Genomic DNA, 21,345 nt, shown 5'->3' with positions numbered 1-21,345 from the left:
AATGACTTCCAGAATAGCACTGAGCCCGCCCCACCAACCCGAGCCGCACCAATCCGGACCAGCCGTGGTCCAATCCACCGTCACGTTACAGCCAGAGATGATGGGCAGGGAGACAGGTTAGGTTAGGTAGTTACTTTATTAATCCCCGAGGGGAATTTTTTTTTCGTTACAGCATCATGCAGGAAGCAATAAGATAGTAATAGAATAATAGGAAGCAATAAAATAGCAGTAAAATGGCAGTAAAAATATTAAATATAAAATATAAAATATAGCCGCGGGACTAAGTGTCTAAACCCACATACACAACACTGAGCATCTCAAATGTACATGTTTAAGGCTCAATGCAGCTAAACTGCCTCAGCCGAATAGTTTATTCAATTAATTAATCACGGTTTTGTGATTCTTATGAGTTTTACTGCCACGTCTTTTTTTATTTATTTGTTTTTTTTTCTAAAATTTTATACATCTACATTTATGCACCAGTTGTGATATATTGTGTGGACAGTTCAAGTGTCGTTGTTTCGGGTTAAAACACGTTCTCGGGTTTAATGTGTGGGACGTGAATAAAAATGATCATGACGTCAAAGCGGAAATAAACAACACGTTATTTGTCATGCACATTTTTTTTTTCCCCATACATTCAAGGGTCTCTTTTTAAAGGACCATAGCAATTATTTTGATTTACAAAATTGATTATAAATGTGTCCAATTAGATATAACAAGAATAGGTCAAAGGTCAAAACCAGAATGAAACGCTAATAGAGGGCTTTTATTTTGAAAATATTCCCTCACTCAGAGACCAGCCGTTGGTCGAGTTTATACGTATTAATTTATACAGTGACTTTTTCTAATTAATATATATAAAAAAAACAATAAACGCCCTTCCTTCGTTCCATAGCCGAGTTAATTACAAATAATAATAGTTTTTCTACAAAAAAACAAAAAAAAGGACAATACATGGTTTCCTGTAATAGCTAACGTCAGCATCCTTACACCGATAGAGGGTCAGAGGTCAGAGGTCAAGGCCGGCGTCAACATGAACGACACATATTCACTGAATAACATCGACAGCCTTCTGTTTCACTTGGGTGAGTTCACTTCTGGACTTCACTGCGGGTTCGTAGTATCTTTGTTGTAAATTCATATTTGCTCTGCGACGTCTTCGTTGGCTCATCAGCCGCTTGGCTACATGTCAGTTGCAAGCTAACTTAGTTAGCTGGTGACGACCTACACATTCACAAGTTAAATAACACTTTTGGAAATATATAAATATATACACATATAATCATATAATACAATTGTTACTTGTACTGTATTTTCTAGCTCTTCAAATCCGGGATCTTTCTCTAAAGAAGAATGAAGTCAAAGAACAAATTGAAGGTGTGTTACGTAGCAGAGGTTTGTTGAAAGGCTGACGTCACACACGGCTTTTAATGTCACGTTTTATTTGGGTTTTCTGCCTTTTTTTAAAAAAACATTTATTTTTGTGTAAATTGAAATGGTGGAAAAACAAAAGGGTACTACTTGTCCTCCTCCTCGGTGTGAATGAAGGTTCCCGCTTTACTTGCTTCTCCACGTCCGGCTGCTGTTTTAAATATCTTCTTCTTTTATTTATTTTTTTTATATATATAAATACGTAGCTGTGGTTCATTTGGATAACATAATAAGGTATTAATGCCAAATGACTCCTCAGTCTGGGACCCGACAACGTGACATGTCTCTGTTGTGTCCTTCAAAGTGTTAATGAACGTGGTTGTCAACAGTCTGCAGAGCAAACATTGCTGAGAGGAGGACACACATTAAAACAGTCCACGGGACTATCGAGACGCTGGAGGAGGACATCGGTGGGAAGCAGAGCACCGTGACGAGGAACAAAGAAAACGCAAAAAGGTGAAGGCGTTGTTAGAAATGATGGCGAGGCGATAATACACACGTCAAACCGTGACAGAACAAGGCGACACATGGAGGTGAGGAGCAGAGATGGACAGTGCAGTGTTTTGGTATTTATTATGGATATCATTGCTTCAGCATGAGGGCGACGAACAACCTGCTTCTTCAGTACGAGCAGTCGCTGAAAGCAGAACTGGAGAGCAGAAAAGCCAACTACAACCAGGACATGTGGGTTCACTCATCAGCGGAGTTTACGTTAAACGTGCATTTGTGTTTCGTAATAAACGAAACTGAATTATTCCTTGTTTGTAAACCACCAAGGGAAGTCTACGAGGAGAGGATTGCCAGCTACAGAAAGACGTTCCAATCGCACAAAGAATATTATTTCCAAAATCCTGTTGCTCAGAGGCTCCTCACGCTGCATGCTGAAAAGGAGGAGATAGAGCGCAGGATCAAAGCTTGTGACGATCAAATAGCAGTGAAACAGAGGAAGCTGGACCGTCTCGCTGGTAATAAACGTTTCGGATCATCACACTGTGCTCCGCCGGCGCTTAAGACACTTACAGCTTTTCAGAGTTATTTCATTTCTGTCTGACCAGGTCCGGCAGTCACTTCTATTTCGGCTGAGAAACTACCAGACAGGTACCTTTCAGTGAACGTTACGTATAACAAAAGAATAATCCCACATAGCTTCAAGCAGAAGATATTTTTTTTGGACTGAGTTCATTTTTGTGTCTAGTGTTTTTGGCCAGCAGGCCTTAACAGAACCAGAGACGCAATCAGATCATCAGACAGAGGAGGACAGCGATTCTTCCATCGACATCTCCTCGCTTCATCTCAGCACCACAGAGGTACTCAGACACGTCAATGTGGCATTTAATAAAGATGTTTTAGCACTGCCCAAGTTACAGTTCTCATGACATTAAAAAAAAAAAAAGGTAACGCTGGTGCTGCCGCTTTGATGAACCTCAATAAATCTTGCAGAATGGTCCTAAAACTTCTGTCGAGGAAAATGCTGAAGAGATTGATGAGGAAAACATGGCCATGGATTTACCCACCTGTTGTACTTCCCCCGAAAAACAAAGTCAGGAGCTCGGGTCCTTCCAGCAGTCGGATGGTAAGTAAAGGAAAGTTTGATGTTGCATTTAACATCTTTCACTTTTCTAAATGCAGCAGATGTTTACATTACATCAAACCTGATCAGCAGAATATTTATTTCCTCAGAGCAAAGTGAGCCGGTTGAGATGTACGCTGAGGAGCAGGACCAGGTAACTCCACCGGAGGACCAGGTTCTGGTACTGTTGGTTTACTGTACATGGACGGATGATAAAAGAGCTACTTTGTCCGATTTGCCCAAAACGTTTTTACTTCATGGTATGTTTTTACTTCATGATATATGTTTTTACTTTATGGTATGTGCTCTAGGCTACCTATCACTATCAATAAGTTCTGAGGTCTCCACCACAGAGACAGTCTCAGTCCTACAAAAAAAAAAAAGGTGGCAGCATCCCAGCTAGAAATGTTCTCACCCAAAATGTTTGTCTTAAATTTAAAGACAACATTCTCTAAACATATTTTAATAATGACACATTTGTATAATGTTTTTAATGCATGCCATCCCACTCTAAAACAATAACATTCTGATGAAAGATTTTTTATTTTTTTATTAAACCTTCCTGCTGAAGACATTTCTAGAACATTGCATAATAATCTCAAAAAAATAATAATAAAGTATCTGTTGTAGCCTTTTAGTCTATAGGCTAAGGATCAACCAATATTTACCATAAACCTACATTAAAAACTGGGTATGGGGTACAAAAGACATGGACATGTGCAAGGTAAGGTGCATCTAACAGAAGACAATATTGTGATGCATTATGGGAAATGTGGGAGCTGATTCTTTGGGACCTTGATTCATACCTGAACTAAAAATCCAGATATCTCTGCATCAGCTGTACAGATTTAGACTCTTCTTGTTTTTTTTTTCCCAATCTATGTCCCAACTTGAAATACATATTACTGATTGTCATCGGCGTATCATATCTGAAGAGCTCTGATCTTCTAGAATAAAGCTCCATTTGCTCAGGATACTCCGCAGAGGTCACCGTCAACCGTTTTAACTGAGCTATTAACTATTTTCTACCAAAGTCTTGACCACCAACGACGACTCTTCTCAACAGGGTCTCTGTTGTATCAAACTGTCAAACAACATCACTGTCAGCATTGTTTGCACTTTTAAAAATACCAAATTTCCATTTCTGCTGTTCCAGCAGCAGCAGTCCACGGTAGCGGGTGCAGAGGAGGCTCTGGAGGACGAGATGCAGGAGAGGGCGGCTGCAGATGAAGAGCCGGCACCAAGTGACGAGTACAATGAGGGACCCGCTGTTCTTCCTCAGGCGTCCTCCGTGGAGACTAACCCTCAGTCATTCCCAGCAAAAATCCCCGCTGTGCCCTCGACCCCAACATTCCCCTTTAGGTAAGGTTTGGTTTGAGTTGTCCATCACGGCAAATCTCTGTCAAGACAACGCCCGAGAAGTGTTTTTGATGCGTTTGCTTTAGCTTCAGCCCCGCCGGCTCCCCACGTCACGGGACCTCCGATCCCAAATCTCCAGCTTTCCTGCTGTCTCTGAACTCCGGGCCGAGCACGCCGGCCTTCTCTGGATTTGGATTTGACGTGGACTCCCCACAGGAAGAGGTGAGGAACGAGCAAAAGGAATAAGTGATGTAATGGGAATCGCAGTTTGTTGGTTTTGGAATTACCTCCCAAGTTTCTTTGCAGGACTCCGCTTTTGCTTTCACCGGCTCTTTTTTCAACGAGAAGGTAACGAGTTTTTACCGTAAGCTTCATCCCATACAGTCCTGTCATGAACAAACATACTTATTTTGTTTATTTCTGTTCAGAAAACCTCCGAATCAAAGTCTTCAGGCTGTGAGTATTGAATCGGTGTCTGTTTTTGTCAAACGTGTCACTTGTTTTGAACTACAGATTTGTGTATGATTTTGCAGGCACTGAATTCCTGTTTGACCAATCGGGGGAAAGCGCAGACTTCCAGTTTGCCTTCAGCTCCGACGGCCCTCAGTCAGCTAACACAAAAAACACCAAAGACGATTTTTCATTTTCATTCAACTTCTAAGAAAAACATCCGAAATGTTGAATTGTTGCTTAATTTTGTCAGCGGTGTTCTTATTTAGTGGGCAGTGACGATGGTAGAGAGTCAAATGACAGGTGTAACTTTTCTGTCTTTTTCATTATATGCTCTGTAAAATGATTGTTATTAATTTGTATGATTAACATAAATGCTCATTTCAATAACTACCACATGACAATATACTTCTAAGTTTGCAATGGTTGATAACATTTTATTGAAGATAAACAAAATAACACACAAGTTTATATTGCTTTACAGATTTCCCTGTTTTAGCTACAGTAGTTTTGAAGTTAATCCAGTTTTTTCCACCGCAACAAACTGTATAGATTTTTTGCGGTTTGCTGTTCAGTTTAATTCACAATTAAGAGTTTCAGTCTGACAGTTTAAAAAAAAAAAAAAAATACAAATTTAAATCTCATTGGTCCCTTTAGCCAAGTGTATGTAAATAAATGTATCAAACCGATTTTTGTTCAAATTCAGTCGTTCTCATTTTTAGCGAATGAAACATGTTAAAACATGGCGTGGAACCTTTATCGGGAAGGTTCCCGATCACGCTGTTTCTGGCTCAGAATTTCTTTGGTATGTGATTTTGGAAGCAAACCATTAATACAACCATACGTGCATTCTGTTGCATGTAACGCATTCAGTAGTTGGTGCGTACAATCTTTGTTTAACGACACCTAGTTGTCTGTTTTTAGCAGTGATGGCGTTTACAAAGCGCGAGTTGCACCTTGACATGGAACATGGAATTTGTCTGTACATTGGAATGCTTCATTCAATAAATGAATACTTGAATTGCACTTTTAGATAATTTTTCCTGTACTTTATAGCTACTATTACAATGACAATAGACTGAGATCAGTGGTCATAAAGCGTGTTCATAGGAATGAAGGATGGAGAGATAAGGGTGAAAAAGTGTTGAGCGTACTGTGGTTTGGGGGGAAGCCTAGAATCCAGAGTCGATGCTGATGGAGCGTCGAGTCACATGTTCAATCTCTCCTGGCACGTACTCACAGAAGTTGGTTTGGTACTTAGCCAACATTTTTAGCAAAGGCCGCAGGTGATACCACCACTGGACTTTGGGCATTCGGTGCCTGAAAAGGGAGAAGGTTCGGTTTAAAAATAAACAGTAAGGTGTTTGACAAGAACAGAATTCGTATTCTTGCTCACTCAAAATCAGTGGCATCCTTGAGTTCAGTGACGGGGATGAACGAGATGACCTTCCTCTTGAGGCCGACCACACATGCCGTATCTGCTGTGTTGGCGAACACGCGGTCTGGCGGGACAAAAGCATTTAACAATGAAAATCATCATCCCGTTGTTTTGAGTTTATGATTTTCTCACGTCATCCGCGACTTTGTGCAGTAACTTTACCTTGTCGGAAGTTTTCAGTCAGTTTCTCCGAAATCCACTGCATCGCCCTCACGCCCAGCTTAGTGCCAAAGTTCCTATCAAAGGGAGACGGTGCACCGCCCTACGGCACAAACACAAATATGTTGCGAGACCGTGCGAGCTCACAGTGTGACTTCTGTCACGGTGACGTCAGGGTTCGTTTCGGTGGCTCCGTACCTGCTGGAGGTGTCCTAACACGTTGACCCTGCAGTCAAAGATGCCCTTCCCCTCAGATGAATACAGCTTGTGGATGAAATCCGTGGTGTAGTTTTCATGGCACTTTTCATTCCTGTTATTTGTCAGACAAAAATGATCAACAAAGGAAAAGTTCCATCATGTTACAACCTAAAATATCTTTTAACAGCTATAAAACGTTTCGACCAACTCCCAAGAAATCTTTTGCAATATGGTAAATCTTTTTAGTGATCTTCAGACTTGACCTACAGAGCAATACTCTAGTAGAAATGCCAAAAACTGTGTTTTAATTCTTTTTGCTAAAAATAGTTTTATTCTATCCGGAGTTGGAGGTTTCCCCCCCCAAAAAAAATCATACTTAAAAATGTGCAATAATTAGAAAAAATGATATACATATAGTGTCAAATTTTAGTATGCATGCAATTAAATAGCACAAGAACAGCAAAATAATATTGTAGATTTAATGTAGACGTTAAGACACTTCCACGAGCTTTGGCTGTATTTCACGTTGTGTGAGAATGTCTAAGACTGAATGAGTGTTATGTACCTCAGTACCAGACCTCGCTGGATGTCCTTCTTCATCTTTTCAGCTAAATGCTCCACGTTGGTCTGTCAACAAGACACTTGATTTAAGAGACAGAGCTCCGTAAACATGACAAAGACGCTAGCGAGTGTTTCTCTTTTGGCCTTGCCTTGAGGTCATGGATGTTGATGGGGTCCTCAAAGATGTAGGCCGCATCAGCACCCACAGCTATGCCGGTGGAGGTTGCCAGATAGCCGCAGAATCCCCCCATAGTCTCCACCACGAACACTCGTCTCTTGGTCCCGGAGGCGGACTGCTTGATCTTGTCACAACCCTGAAAAAAAAAGTTTTTTTTGTTTTTTTTTGATTGCACTACGTAAAGGATATTATGGCTAAATGTGGATCTGAAAGTGAAGAAAAAGATAACTCCAACCTACTCCTAATTAACTCAGAGTTTAGAAGCTCTAGAGAAATTAAAAACTACTGGTGTGCTATGTATGTGCTAATTTGCTTTCAAAGTTCAAAGAACTCAAAATACTCACTGTCTTCTGATCTGACTACATATGAAGAGTTCAAAGTCTATCCCAGTAATTCAGGAGCTCTTATTAGAAATGATGTTCTCTGAATTGGTTCAGTGTCCTTTCATCTTTTACTAGAAACATCAAAGCGGCGTTGTTAATGTGCCATCTGCTCAGCATCACCTCCATGGCAGCGTTGACGGCGGTGTCTGCTCCCAGGCTGAAGTCAGCTCCGGGCACGTTGTTGCTGATGGTCGCGGGGATAACACACATGGGGATGCAGAGCTCGTCGCAGTGACTCCGGGCCTCAAACAGCTGCAGCACACCCGCGTACCCCTGGAGAGGTGGGTTGAAACATTGACACAGAAAATCATCACAACATCCTCATTCAGATGTAACACTTTGAAAAGTTGTGTCTTATTAATGTACCTCAAAGCCTCCAATTACAAGCAGAGCGGAGATGTTGTACTTGGTGATTGTTTCCACTATCTTCTCCATGTTTTTGCTGGGAAGAGTTCTGAAGAAGGACATGAAACAGAAATCAGACATCACTTAAGCCGCCGAACCCCACAACCATCTTTCAAAGGCTTTTTTTTTTTTTATCTTTTGAGAAGACATCGCCCAAATTACACCATTTATCATAGACAGAAACCGTAAAGATAGAAATGATCTTTGGGTTGTGAAATTTCCAACGGTCCTTGAAGTAATCATGTGCACCTAACGCTACTCTCAGGAACAATAACAAGCTTTAAGCTTAAAATAGTGACATATAATTCAAATCACATTATTCCATATCTCATTAAAACCCTTGAATGACGTGAACTGCGGCCTCAAGCAGAGAGGAGCTACGACGGAGAGCACAGAGACGTTTGTGGAGGTTGTAAACATCTAAATGGTTCATTTTTAGTCTATAAAGCCCTCGTTTTTCCCAATATTGGTAACACTTTGGCACAAGGAAAAAGTGTGTATTTTTTTATTTTTTATTATTTTTTATTTTGCGAGAGGAGCAACAAACGCCCAGAAACTTCCTGGTGTGTAAACGGAGCTCAAGATCAAGAGGAGCTCCATCGGTTTCACAGCTTAAACGGTCCGGCAAAATCTCCGCCGGCTGAAAAGAATTGTACTGTCCAATGGTAAAGTTTGTGTTGTCATATTGACTGCGCCGCATTATTATTATTTTTTTTTAGCCTTTTTCTAATTTGTCTCACGCAAATGTCGACGCACTCTTAAGATTAGTTAAACCTGTTCATTTGAATGAAATGAATCGAGTGCTTTCGCTCACCGTTTTGTCCCCAGCAGCGAGCCCCCTCGGCCCGTCCACCCAGCCACATTGTGCCACTCCATCTCAAACACCTGCGGACAGACGGGTCACACGCAGCGGTTTCCTCTCAGGCTCATACGGGTGACCGGGCGATCCCCCCCCCGAAATCTCCTCGAGCGCGATAAAAACTCACCGCTCCATTGGCGAGCCCCAGGAAGCCATCGTTGACGCCGTACACCTTGTGTCCGTGAGCGAGCGCTAACCTCACAGCTGACCTCACCGCTGCGTTCATGCCTGCAGCCGGAGCGCCAACGTTCAGGATGGCCACGGAGAAATTGCTCTGAGGGATCAGGAGTCGGACGTAAAGAATCTGACGCGAGTTTAAATTCTGTGATTCTTTTGCATATTTTGAAACGGCATGCGTGCGTGTGTGTGAGAGACTTCACCTTGGTCTGGGCGGGCTTCTGGAAGGCAAGAAGCTTGTAGATGTTCAAGTTGTTCTCAAAACTCCTGCAAGAACGTCGTCGGTTTTAGACCGGTTTTTATTTGCGAGGAAAAACGACGACGGCATTTTATGATATAAAGATGAATGCTTTATAAATTCACCAGGACTTACAAAAATTAGCTGACACACATCGAAGCCATTTTGCTTTGTACGCTTTTAATAACCACGAATAGATCTCGGCTCTCACCCTCCACGCAGTTTAACGGCCTCATCGAACCTCTTCTCATTCATGGCCGTCTGCACCAACTTAGTCTGTAAAGGACGGTGCAGGAAAATCATAGATCAACGCTGCATTTCTTTCTGTACGCGGTCCGTCCATTATCATGCTTCACAGACGAGAGCAGAGAGCTAACTCACCATCTCCACACACTCCATCAGAGGCAGGCGGACCGCGTGGTTGCCCGAGAGTCCGATGACGCAGGCCGGAGTGTCAGGAGAGGCCTCCATCAGGGCAACCATCGCCTCCACACCCAACTTAGTGCTCTGAAAACGCACATGAAATTTAGAAGGCGCTGACAATAAATGGGGGGACATCATCTCCTACTCGTTAGTAATGTCCTGTTTAGTTATGCGGCGGATGATTTGCCCAAATACACCAGCAGATTAGACCATGTTTAAGTTTGCTGTGAATAAGTAGGAAGATGAGTGTGTATGTGAAGTACACAAAAAAAAGAAACATACTATAAATACTGTGCAGATTTTTTTTTTTTCAAGTTTGGAATTTGTATCTAACGATTTTTCTAAATTAACGCTACAAAGTCAAGATTTTTCGTATAATTTTGGTCTTCTGCTTTTCCAAGTTTTTGCCCGTGTTTCTCCCAGCAGCCACCAGAGGTCCTCGCTCTCCTGCTGGCCACACCCACCTCACCTGCTCCTGGCTCCCCTATCTGCCCCACCTGCAGCCACCCTGGAACGGTATATATACTCCAGAGTTCACTGTGATGGGCAGTTATTTGACTAACAACGATGCATTTTCACGCAATTTTATCGTAAAAAATAATAATCACCAAATAAAGCTTATAGTGAATTTTTAGTGTCTTGTAGGTGCTTTTAAAAAAAAAACACTTGTGTGCTACACAATTGTTCTCCCAGTCAGTAATCACTAGTCGCCAGTTTGTAAAGTCACGTCATGCTGTTCGGAACGACTCTTTGGGTTTCAGCTTCATGCGAAGCATTTTGTCAAATTGAAATTTGGATTCTGTTTTCCCTGGTCTTATGTTTATCCGTTTGAGTTTCGTTATCGCCGCTATTATTATAAGTGAAGCTTTCTGTTTACTTTACATCTGCCTCTCTTTCTTGCACTTGGATCATCTTTCCCCTCCTGAGTTGTCAGAGAAAGTTTAGGTCTGATTGCTGCAATGCTGCGCAGCGGTTAACCTTGCACACCGATTTTGAAATTTGGTTTAACTGTTGAAATCGCTGTTTGAAGATTTGAACGTCTGCTGGCCAGTCAAAGTATTTTCCTGCGCAACGGTAAAATGGTTTTACACGAGCTACTGTGCGAGAGCATGTTTTCGGATTCCAGTTCAGACTGACAATTAAATGCGATTACGCTTTCAAATGATTCCTGAAATTGAACATTTATATTCTCTCAAAGTAGTAGTAGTGCAGTAGTGTTGGCCAGCTCACCAGGATCCTGTCAAACGCTGAGGGAGTTCCTCCTCGCTGAACGTGGCCGAGCACCGTCACTCTGGTGTCGTAACCCAACCTCTTCACCACCAGCTTCAAACGCACAGAGGGCAAGTCAGCTTTTTATGGGTTTGTGGCCCCACTCAAATTTGAAAACAAATCATAGCGCTCCCCCAACAAACCACAACCTGTCCTGTTGGGGTGGGGACAAAGAATTGCTAAAGCAATACCAGATATATCAATGTGTTATAATATCAATAAACTGGCACAAATACTACAATACATTCTCTATTGATTTGTAGTAAAGGTATATTGAGCCATTTAAACTGGTTGGTGGGCAGCTGTTGTATCAGTCACTCCAGCTCCTTAAATCTTTAAACTTACATCCTTTATATAAGTTGAGGAGATGAGCTCGCCATTTCTGTTGATGGCTCCTTCAGCGACGATTATAATGTTGAGTCTCGACCCCTTTATGCGGCTCTGGAGGTAAACATGAAATATACATTAGCCACCAAGTCACATGTCTATACCTCTCCTACTTCAAAACAGGTTCAACTTCTCCAGTGAATGCATACATTGGTGCGTATGTGTCTTCGGCTAACACACAGTCTGGACTTATTTTTGTGTCTTACCGTCTCGAGACGGGCACACATGTGGTCCTCCCAGCCCTCCTGTGGGGGGGCCTCTGGAATAAAGAGCCAGTCTGCCCCAGATGCCAGCGCTGACACCAAGGCCAGATACCTGGAAGAAACACACCAGAGTCAACGCGCAATGATGTGTTATATTCAGTGGCAGCGTGAAGGGGAATTAGCAAAATGGGTCACAGTGTTACTCACCCACAGTGTCGCCCCATGACTTCCAGAACAAAAGTGCGCTGGTGGCTGTCGGAAGTACAACACAGCTCCATTACAAACAGGCCAACACAGTCGTGAAGAATGTGAGCGCACAAACAGAGAACATGCTCCGAGAGAGCGAGTCTGGGCAAGACTGGAATCATGTCACGTGGGCCTGAATGGAGCAGCTGGATCATAAGAAAACAACGAGTGGATGACTGCTTTCCACAAACACGACGCAAGCGCCGTGTTACCAGTTAACATATGGGTCCGGCACGCTGCAGAGAAATGTTTCCAGTTCATTGCATCTTACTGGGAAAAGAGCTGCGGTTCATTTTCAAACTATTCAAGCAGCCTTTAGTCAATCAGCATCGATCACCATACGCACTAAAATTCTACCACTGCAGCATCTACATGTAGAAAAAAAAACCGCTTGGCTTTCAACATCATCACTCTTATCCACCCCCACTGGTCACTGAATGGGGTCTGCGTCTGTCTGAGCAAACATGGGTCTCCAGACCATAATCACAGCAAAGAAAACTGAAGCTGTGAGCGAGAATCTGATGGAGTCCGATTTTTTCTCTAATTCAAGTCAATTTGACTTGTATTAATTCCGTCTGATGTTGTGGAGCACTTTGTTCTGCTTTTGCTGTGACTTGACTAATTTCCAGGTCCCATCCAATCAAAAGTCCAAAACCCAAAGAAAAGAGTGAACTATCATTCAGGGACCAAGCAAGAAATTCTAACATCCGAGAAGCTGAAAACAGAATGTTTGCCTTTTTCTAATTATCAACATAGATGCTGATTAATTTCCAGCTGATCAACAATTCAATCCATCAACTAGATGTAGTCTGACAGCAGTATATCTTTTCCTTCTATAAAATGCTCTCAATCTATGTTCCACGGTAGTTCATTCTCATATTCTTGGAAACTCATTAGGAAAGAATTACTGAAAAGATGAGGGTCACCATAGTGAGCGACCTCATTAAAATAGCTTTGATGAAGCGGCGTCTGTTTCAGTGCTGTCGATGATCAGATCTCACAGCGTCTGACCTCTGTGCAGTGGTCATGATGGCGTCGACTATCTCCATGATGCGGTGCAGCGCCGAGTCGGCTCCGATGGTCATGTCGGTGCCACAGAAGTCGTTGTCTATGGAGCCCACAAGCCCGACGATGTTCAGGTGGTCATGCTGCTCAGCCAGAGTGTCTGTGATCCTCCCTGAGATGACACGCACACAAAAACCCAAACACCGTCTCTTTCTTAACAGAAAGAAATGAAATGAAGCCAATCCCACGACGTGAGGCCATAAAGGACTATTTCCCCCACAGAATTACATTTTGTGAACCCTGTCGTTTCTGGTAGACATGAAAGGAGTGAGCTGCTTCCAAGGTTGAGTGAAAGGCTTCCGACAGTTTCGTGAGACCAGCTTACCTTTCTGTACGAGCTCAGCCAGCAGACTGCTCCACTCACTGCGGAAGATGTTGGCTCCGGTGAGGCTGCCGTCTCCGCCACACACACACAGGTTGGTGATGCCTTTCTTCACCAGGTTGAAGGCGGCGGTGAGCCGGCCCTCACGCGTTGTGAAGGGCTTGCAGCGGGCGCTTCCTATCACCGTACCGCCCTGCAGCAGAGACGGCAGTTAACAAGCCACAGACCAAGATAAGGCAGACGGGATGATGGAGTAATATATAATCATTAAGTCAGCAAATAAGAAACAAAATATAGTCTGCGCACATCAATTTAAAAAAAAAAAAAAAAAAAAAGATTCCATTGAAACTCTGAAAAGTTAAATCATCCTTTTTGTTTGAAGTGCTGATAAATCAGAGATGAGGGCTCACACACAGCTTTGCATCACAAACATAGAAGCCTGGGAACCACTGCTATACACAACTGCACTGACCTGAATACACCATGCTCTGATGTGGATGAAACACAACAATTAAAAAAAAAAAAAAACTAACAATAGCATGTTTGCTGAAGTGTATTAGAAAAAAAACCAGCAAGTCCTGAATAAATCCAAGACAACTAATGCAAAGAAAACCAAAAGACAAACTGCGTATTATTTTCCTTTGGATGTCATGAGTCTATAACTGATCAGGCTGAAACCACATGCAGCAGGACTTCCTGACCGGGTTATAACCAGCCAAGAGACGAAATGAAATAATAAAGTTCTGATTGAAACTATGACGACGACAAATGGAGGAAGATTTAAGACCGGAGAGAAAACAAAAGATTGAATTCTCTTCCAATGAAACAACCATGGTGTAACTCGTGAATTCATGGTGTCCTAATTCAATGTAGCTGCTCCAGATTCAGAGTCTTTCATGCACGCTGACTCACTATCACACTGACCATGTTTACTGGGACACGTTGCATGACGAGGGAAAACGTGCGTCGTGAAGGAGGCCTGTTTAAGCTGTCTTTACCGCAGTAATACTTGAACCTACCTGCTGGATGATGTTGGTCACGCTGTGCCAGTGTGCCACTTTGATGTTGTCCCCCCCGTCCACCAGGCCCTGGTACCCCTGAACAGCAGCAATTACCACGAGAATAACGTGGGCCAGTCAAGCACAAATAGAGACTGAACAAAATGCACGTGTTCATGAAGGACATATTACAACAGCAAACACAATGAGACAGCTGGCTTACCTCGTGAATAAGGTAGACCTTGGCCCCCACGTAAATGCCCATTCTGGTCACAGCTCGGACAGCGGCATTCATCCCTGGGTGGACAGATGTATTACTACCTGTTCACTCGCTACACAAAAGCTGTGGCACCACGGCTCTGCGTGATGACAACAAACAGTGAGGACTTCATCATTCGTTATTGGGCAAAGGTGCCGTCTGCAGAAGAAGAAATTGGAAGAAGAGGCAAGATCTAAAGAAGAGTAAATCTAACACATGCAGCCAAATGAGAGGAAGGTCAGAAGAACAAAAACCTGTGCTGTGATGAGGTGAGGGTAAAGAGCTGCGTTAACATCAGGGGGAGAGAGCTCAGACCTTCAGCTGTAAGAAAGAGACATCAACTTCCAGCCTGTATAATCAGGCTTACACATCAAGCCCCTTTGGCGGTGTTGTTGCCATGGCAGCGCCATATATATGTGGTTCGTCTTTTATAAAGTCTGGTCTTATCTTTACTTTTAATAATCTTAATCCTCGTCGTATTTATGATTGAGTATATCCATCTGTAAATGAACTGTAAAATGAATATTGCGAGAAAGAAAGAAAAAAAAAAAAAAAAGGTGCAATATTTGCTTTCAGCGTGCTAAAGAACAAGCAGCCTTCAAGAATAACCTTTGACCTCTGAGCCGATCTTAAATCTTGATATTAAACGTCCCACATTATTCAACCGTCACTCCGAGCAGTTACTCTCTACCCAGCAGTTATTTACACGTGTAATTAAATGTCAGAAACTCCACCGTAACGCCAGCTCGGTTGATTTTGAGGTCACCTTGTGCATCTCCACCGCTGGTCAGCACCGCTACCGCCCGACCAGCACCCGTCATCTTCAGCTTCGCCAAGTCTACGGAGGACATTTTGGTTTCGTCTCCAAACAACCACGAAGCTAAAATTAAAGAAACGTCCGTCAACTCGCTAAAGAAAGTTGTTGGTGCAGATTTATTCCAGCTGTCACTTCCTCGTTGGCTGCAGGTTAAAAATCTTTCTTTAACTTCCAGCGGTTGACGCCTCACCGCGGTCTGGCTCCGCCCCCCCCCCCCCGCCCAGAGGAGGAAGCGTTTACTTTCCAACCCCGCGCAGCCCGGAGCCACGGTTCAACCTCGTGTGGTCGTATATCATGGTGGCCCCGCCCACTCGCTGAACCCTGAGGACTAATTTCAACATGATTGATCTACCGCACCTTTGAACAGGAAAGTCAAACCTTTGAGCTGAAGCGAAGTTCGGACCCATAAAATCCCGGAGCGGAGGATAAGTGAGGTGATCCCTGGTTAGTCAACATGAGCCAAAACGATACGTGTGCACCGAAAAATAAATATATACTCTGCATATTGTATGCAGTATAATGGTATATACACACAAATGGAAAAACACATAAAAGTACTGTGTTTTATCTTACTGACAAACAAAACTGCACCAAAAACATATTCTGGGTGGAGGGAATACACTACAATAAACTACTAATAAAGTAATCTATTGATCTCTAAGTGTTGGGAAACATTTAATAAACCACGAATACTTGCACTTACATTTGCTTTACAGTCCAATTTATTCAACTTTATGTGCAGAGTTAATAAAACTAGCAATAATCACTCAGCAGTCACAGAAGAGGCAGAGCACTGTGTTTTGGGTACAGCACATCAGCATTTATTCCATGCAGTTGTTTGCTCTGATTTTATTCTCCCGTTGCACTGTACACTGGATAATACAGGAAACTGACAGGATTGGTTGATCCTAATGCCATTCGACAGGAAAGGGAACTGGAAATGAGAGCAACAAAGAAAACAAGATGGTTTGATACACGGGACGAGGCAACATGATGTCCACAGTTAGAGAGACAATTTCACAGAAATTCAGATGTAAGTATTGAGATTAAAAATGAGGGAGATGATCACCGCAGCAGTAGAGAAGTCGGCATCACACGTGCCTTCAGGCTAACCTTCTCATTCACACCTGCTGTGACAGTCTACGGACGGACTCTTGGTTGGAGGTGATTCCTAACAGACTATGATGAGATTTAAAACAAACAAAAAAAAAACAAGAAGCTTTAGGAACACTTGATGTTGCTAATTACTGACGTAAAGGCTGCTAATTCAATCCTTCATCCAAAGTGATCATCTGAATGATGAATGGTCCCCTGCAGGGTCAAATGATATGACAAGGCTTTTTGTTCGACCACACAAATACTGTCTTCTTCCCAAAACCAATTCATTGTGCTTCCTTTAAATAATACTTTTCAGGAGAAATCAAAGGTCATGACATGTCTGAAGCTGCCTGAAATTATAAAGAACACTACATCTTCCCAGTCACTCAAAATAAATTAATTCAATAATCATGTAGGCCAGCTACAAAAGAAAAAAAAAAAAAAAAAAAAAAGATCAAAATTAAATTAAAACTTCACAACAATCATACTTCACAGGATATATGCCAGAAAGACAACGTTATTAACAGATTGATCGGATTACCCAGTCATTACAATACACCAGGTTATTTCACACCAAAGTAAACAAGAGAAGAAGGTAGAAGAAAAAGCAGCCGCTGGTTTCCGGACCAGGTGGAAGCCTCTCCGAAACCCTCAAAGATAAAAGGGAATTCATCAATCGGTCCAAGTTTAGCTCCACCTTGTGCTACTCAGGTTTTTATGACTAACACCCTCCTGTAGTGATCAATACTGATGCAGCACAGAATTTTCCTGCTCAGTTTTTCAACCAGTCAGGAGGTCATCTGTGACAGAAGCCCGAGGCTTTGCCAGAGCTGTGTGATACGTTTGAGAGAGAGAGAGAGAGAGAGAGAGAGAGAGAGAGAGAGAGAGAGAGAGAGAGAGAGAGAGAGAACAAAAACGGATCACGTTACACTTACAGGATGTTTTATATACAAGAGTAACACTGAGATGAGGTTGCTGGAAACCACGAGCAGCCGAGCGCTCCGTGGCCTTGTCTCTGGCTTATCTTCCTTACGTAGAATCTCAGCCGTCTGCACGTGGGCTGACATCTAGACATCATTATCATTAAGTTCAACCCTGGCTGACTGTTTTTCAACTGCAAGATGGATGACAAAAAAAACAGAGCTCTCACAGGTGCAGTATCCCTTTTCAAAGACAACCAGAGGGAAAAAAAAGTCATATTGCTTGGGTTTGAAGATACAAACGGTCATGGGGAACATCAGCCTCCTTGAGGAGGATATTTACACAACAAAATCCAAGTCTGCGTAGCTGTCGCCATCTAGTGGCTTTTGATATATTGCTCTTGCTCTTATTCAGAAACACAAAACCTGAGCATCAAACCCGGGAAAGTTTGCAACAACGGGACGATTTAAAAGAACAGACCGTAAAATAAACTGTTTGCCACTCACTGCTCTCCTCTAGCCACCAGGCAGTGTGTTTGTGTCTAGCCAGCTAGACATCCCGGATCCTGAGCAAGCAACTCCTTCCTCACCTGAGGTCCAACTTATATTATTGCTGTTCTAATTACTACAGCTCAGAAAATACATATCAGACGGTATAAACTACCCTGCGAGAAAATGGTACATGGGACACGCTGCACAGATGGATTTAAAAAAAAAATTAAAAAAAATGGGATACTGCACCTGGATTACAACTAAAATGCTCTACATGACATTAATGTTCGTTACAGCAATAAAGGGTTGAACATCAAAGCTATCTGTAAGACCTTTTTAAATATTCCTGCATGGTCCATATCATATGTGACACTTCAAGAACATTCCTTCATACAACAATTGGTCCAGTCCAGTTTCACAGTCCTCAAACGATCCTGAGATGAGACTTGAAACTGTAATGTGTAATGGAGAGGAACAGGGGCGCGCGCGCACACACACACACACACACACACACACACACACACACACACACACACACACAGAGATAACCCCCCAATCGTTGTGACATCTGATTGCTAATGACGTTGGCGTGTCTTGTGAGCAGAGAGGAAGAGTGTCTTTATTTTCTCTCAGCTGTCGGCTGAGTCTTCGTCTCTGCTGCTCTGCTCTGCTCGTCCACTTCATGCAGTCTTTGGGCAGCTGTTGCACTTAGCGAGCTGTGCCGGCATGCTTTTTATAGCTACGCGGGGGATCCTGATGACGAGACGCGTCGCGGTGGTTGGATGGAGGGAGAAAGTCCAGTTGCGAGGCAGGTTGTTCATGCTGGTGTTCACACTTGTTTCCATGAGCTCCTTTGTTTCCCCCACGTGAGCCGCCGTGGGGGGCAGGAATGAAGTGGGGGAGGCGGCGGGGGTACTGAGGCTCTGCACCGTAAACTCATGAGAAAGCAGGTTGGTCAAACTGCAGAGAGAGACGTTGCTTGTCGGTCGGGGATTTCCAGATAAAGATGCTCCTCGTCTGGGTTGAGACCAACTATCGCAGATATGCAGCTCTTCAGCTCGAGCTGTCGTCCTCAGACACATCATCTTCATCATCGTCTGCATCTTCATCCAATCCTCGTCTCTCCCCGACACTCAGTGAGCCCATGCTTAGTTGCAAAATGTTTTTTTTTTCCTCTGGTCAGATCAGGGAACTTTCAGAGCTCCTGAATTTTCTTTCAAAACTCGGACAAAAATAAATTATGAATGTTAAACTATCTACTGTACATTATCATTCAAACGGGAATCCCTGCCATGGGTTGCCTGGATGCTGTGCTGGATGAAGGGGGAGAATGGGCTTTTATGAAAGGAAGGCTCTGGGAGCACGGGATAGATTACATGGGACTTTTGCTATAGGGAGCTTTGTTTACAATGTTGTCCTCTTATTGCTGTGTTTTCTGCAGAGCAGAGCGGGGACATCATGGCCTCCAGGCAAAAACAGAGCCAAACCCTGGGGCGGGCTTCACCACGAGGAAGGAGCCCCTTTGTTGTTTCTAATGGTGGCATCGGAGCACTCTGCTTCTGATGAATCGCAGTCAGAGTCTCCGAACTGAAGTGGATTCTGAGAGAGAAACAGAGAAAACAGACACAACTCACCGAGATGCACCTCCTCAGTCACAAAACACAATTCGACAATTGTGAACGGTGGGGTGATGAATATTTTAGGCTATTGCAATGATGTCGCTGTGGTAAATGAAACACACGTCATCATCATTATTATTTCATTATTATGGAAAAGAAAAAATGGCCGGTAAAGGGGTCGGCATATGCCTCTGCAGCACGAGTGACATACCATCTGCCACTTTTCGATGTTGAAGCTGTGGATTAATGGGTGTGAAGGAAATGGTCACAAACATACAGAAAGCAGAGCAGGTGAGAGAAGTTCGCCTGCAGGGCTGCTCTGGGTGCAGATCGGCCCAAAAGTATAGTTCTGTGAATCTGCACTCGGCTAATATTCCTCAAACACCCGAACGCGTGAGACGCAAACTGAAACTGAATTTCATGAACTGAATTTCCTTTGGCAGAACTGAACGTGAAAGAAAACCGAGAGCTGAACGGTCTGAGGGGAAAATTAATTCAGTTTAATAATATTCCAGTCAGTTGCAAGTTCATTGAAATTTTGTTTCAAACTAATAAATTAAAATTAAATTTACATAATTTAAATTCAATGCAATTGAAGTTGAACAATTCAAAATGATTCAAATTCAGTTTCTGGTGACGTCTTTCTGCCCACGGTGCGTTTCTCCTTTTAACTATGGACATTTTGTTGTCAACCAATCCAACCACGAGCAAGATATATGAATGTGATGTGGATATTGATATATTATTTCTGTCTGTATAAACACAAAGAGTCTATAGGGGCAGTACTTAGGCGCAGCAGTGCTTTAAGCTGAATGCCCACATTTGCATGTTTAGTGCAATGTTTACTACATTAACAATCATAGTTTCCTGTGTTAGCATACAAATGTTTGCAAATTAGCACCGAACACAAAGCACTGCTGAGGCTGATGGGAACGTCTGTGGTTAAAACGTGGTCTACTAGTGACACTAGATGAACATGAATGGGATTACTGATGATATCAAAAATCATCCTGAGGGGTGACATGAATATGTCGACTCATTATCATGGTAAACCATAAAATAAAAACTAATGGTGGCACTAGAGAAGACGTCAGTGGATCATCAGGGCTGGAATCAAAAATGTCTTTTCAGGATCTGAAATTTTACAAAAGCTGTTGAAATGCAGACTGAAGGGGCGGACAGACCGACGCACACGCACACGCACACAGAGAGCACTGACCTCGTAGCTGTGTTCATCGGAGCACAGTTTTCCCAGGGAGATCTGTGTCTTCACCCTGCGGACGGCGCACTCCTTGTCGGAGAGGCCGTCCGACTGGGTGGAGATGTCGATGGGGATGTCCGGCGTGTGCGACAGCAGCTCGTCCAAGTGCTCCTCCTGACTGGCGCTCATCCTCTCCAGAGGTCCGCTGTGCGAGTGGTCGCTGGTGTTTCCCTCCTCTCCGTCAGACACGGACAGGTTCTCGGAGCTGAAGGTGGAGTAGGACTGGAAGCTGCTCATACAGCGATGAGGTCTGAGAGGGAGAAGAGGAAGAAAATAAACATCTTGATGCTGATGTCACTCAGCAGTTACCTTTGAAGGTGGTTCATTCTTGGTTCACTGGATTTGAGACGTATATTTTGGCTATGATGTGGAGAAGATTATTTTCTATTTTTGCACAGCATGATGTAACTAAACAGTAAAAGGTCCAGTTTGAAAATTGCATGTTTTACCTCGGTCTCCTTGGAAACTCTACCTCACTATCCACCTCTCCCTCTTCCTCTTCAGATGACTCATCACCACCCTGCAAGTAAAGCAGTTACAGCTGTTCATCCATAATC

At 43.1% G+C, this 21,345-nt stretch overlaps 3 protein-coding genes across 7 annotated transcripts in view; 1 reads left to right on the top strand and 2 right to left on the bottom strand.

Annotated features, from left to right (window-relative positions):
- The first annotated feature begins 1 nt into the window (after position 1).
- LOC138201636 (protein SIX6OS1) lies at positions 2-5,141 on the top strand. The gene is made up of 14 exons (XM_069155254.1): positions 2-116; positions 1,002-1,088; positions 1,764-1,890; positions 2,029-2,118; positions 2,212-2,399; positions 2,490-2,532; positions 2,630-2,741; positions 2,875-3,007; positions 3,115-3,185; positions 4,161-4,366; positions 4,450-4,585; positions 4,670-4,711; positions 4,792-4,819; positions 4,897-5,141. Exons 1-14 carry the CDS (start codon positions 2-4, stop codon positions 5,022-5,024), a joined length of 1,506 nt encoding a protein of 501 aa, XP_069011355.1. The 3' UTR covers positions 5,025-5,141.
- pfkla (phosphofructokinase, liver a) lies at positions 4,260-15,586 on the bottom strand. Of its 3 annotated transcripts, none has more exons than XM_069154650.1 (23): positions 15,348-15,586; positions 14,546-14,619; positions 14,344-14,421; positions 13,328-13,517; positions 12,949-13,114; positions 11,899-11,943; positions 11,695-11,803; positions 11,447-11,542; positions 11,063-11,155; positions 9,791-9,916; positions 9,621-9,685; positions 9,375-9,438; positions 9,122-9,268; positions 8,950-9,020; positions 8,097-8,184; positions 7,851-8,003; positions 7,319-7,483; positions 7,174-7,235; positions 6,609-6,720; positions 6,414-6,513; positions 6,210-6,315; positions 5,968-6,133; positions 4,260-4,749 (listed from the first exon to the last, which is right to left on the bottom strand). In XM_069154650.1, exons 1-22 carry the CDS (start codon positions 15,430-15,432, stop codon positions 5,986-5,988), a joined length of 2,343 nt encoding a protein of 780 aa, XP_069010751.1. In that variant the 5' UTR covers positions 15,433-15,586; the 3' UTR covers positions 4,260-4,749; positions 5,968-5,985. The 3 variants fall into 3 exon arrangements, with proteins under 3 accessions (XP_069010751.1, XP_069010750.1, XP_069010749.1); XM_069154649.1 differs by lacking the exon at positions 4,260-4,749 and adding an exon at positions 4,799-4,974; XM_069154648.1 differs by lacking the exon at positions 4,260-4,749 and having other exon boundaries at positions 5,223-6,133.
- Positions 15,587-16,102: 516 nt separating this feature from the next.
- The window catches only part of map3k13 (mitogen-activated protein kinase kinase kinase 13), a 31,115-nt gene continuing 25,872 nt past the window's right edge, over positions 16,103-21,345 (bottom strand). For all 3 annotated transcript variants that reach the window (XM_069154645.1, XM_069154647.1, XM_069154646.1), the window contains 3 exons: positions 21,238-21,308; positions 20,747-21,038; positions 16,103-19,507 (listed from right to left, as the gene is read on the bottom strand). In XM_069154645.1, coding sequence (XP_069010746.1) covers positions 19,409-19,507; positions 20,747-21,038; positions 21,238-21,308 — 462 coding nt within the window. In that variant the 3' untranslated portion in view covers positions 16,103-19,408. The remainder of the gene's footprint in view (positions 19,508-20,746; positions 21,039-21,237; positions 21,309-21,345) is intronic.

Source organism: Embiotoca jacksoni, unplaced genomic scaffold (genome assembly GCF_022577435.1).
Source record: "Embiotoca jacksoni isolate LCO1_2020_lvr unplaced genomic scaffold, fEmbJac1.0.p SCAF_2, whole genome shotgun sequence".
Taxonomy (NCBI): Eukaryota; Metazoa; Chordata; class Actinopteri; family Embiotocidae; genus Embiotoca; species Embiotoca jacksoni.
This window is presented reverse-complemented; position numbering and strand designations above follow the sequence as displayed.

What these genes read in the sequence shown, in the direction of transcription:
- LOC138201636 (XM_069155254.1), top strand. Translation starts at nt 2, where the DNA reads ATGACTTCCAGAATAGCACTGAGCCCGCCCCACCAACCCGAGCCGCAC. An exon ending in GATGATGGGCAGGGAGACAG is followed by an intron (nt 117 to 1,001) that starts GTTAGGTTAGGT and finishes TTACACCGATAG; the next exon opens with AGGGTCAGAGGTCAGAGGTC. An exon ending in GAAGCTGGACCGTCTCGCTG is followed by an intron (nt 2,400 to 2,489) that starts GTAATAAACGTT and finishes CTGTCTGACCAG; the next exon opens with GTCCGGCAGTCACTTCTATT.
- pfkla (XM_069154650.1), bottom strand. Translation starts at nt 15,432, where the DNA reads ATGTCCTCCGTAGACTTGGCGAAGCTGAAGATGACGGGTGCTGGTCGG. An exon ending in GCCGTTAAACTGCGTGGAGG is followed by an intron (nt 9,439 to 9,620) that starts GTGAGAGCCGAG and finishes ACGTTCTTGCAG; the next exon opens with GAGTTTTGAGAACAACTTGA. An exon ending in TGTTAGGACACCTCCAGCAG is followed by an intron (nt 6,514 to 6,608) that starts GTACGGAGCCAC and finishes TTTGTGCCGTAG; the next exon opens with GGCGGTGCACCGTCTCCCTT.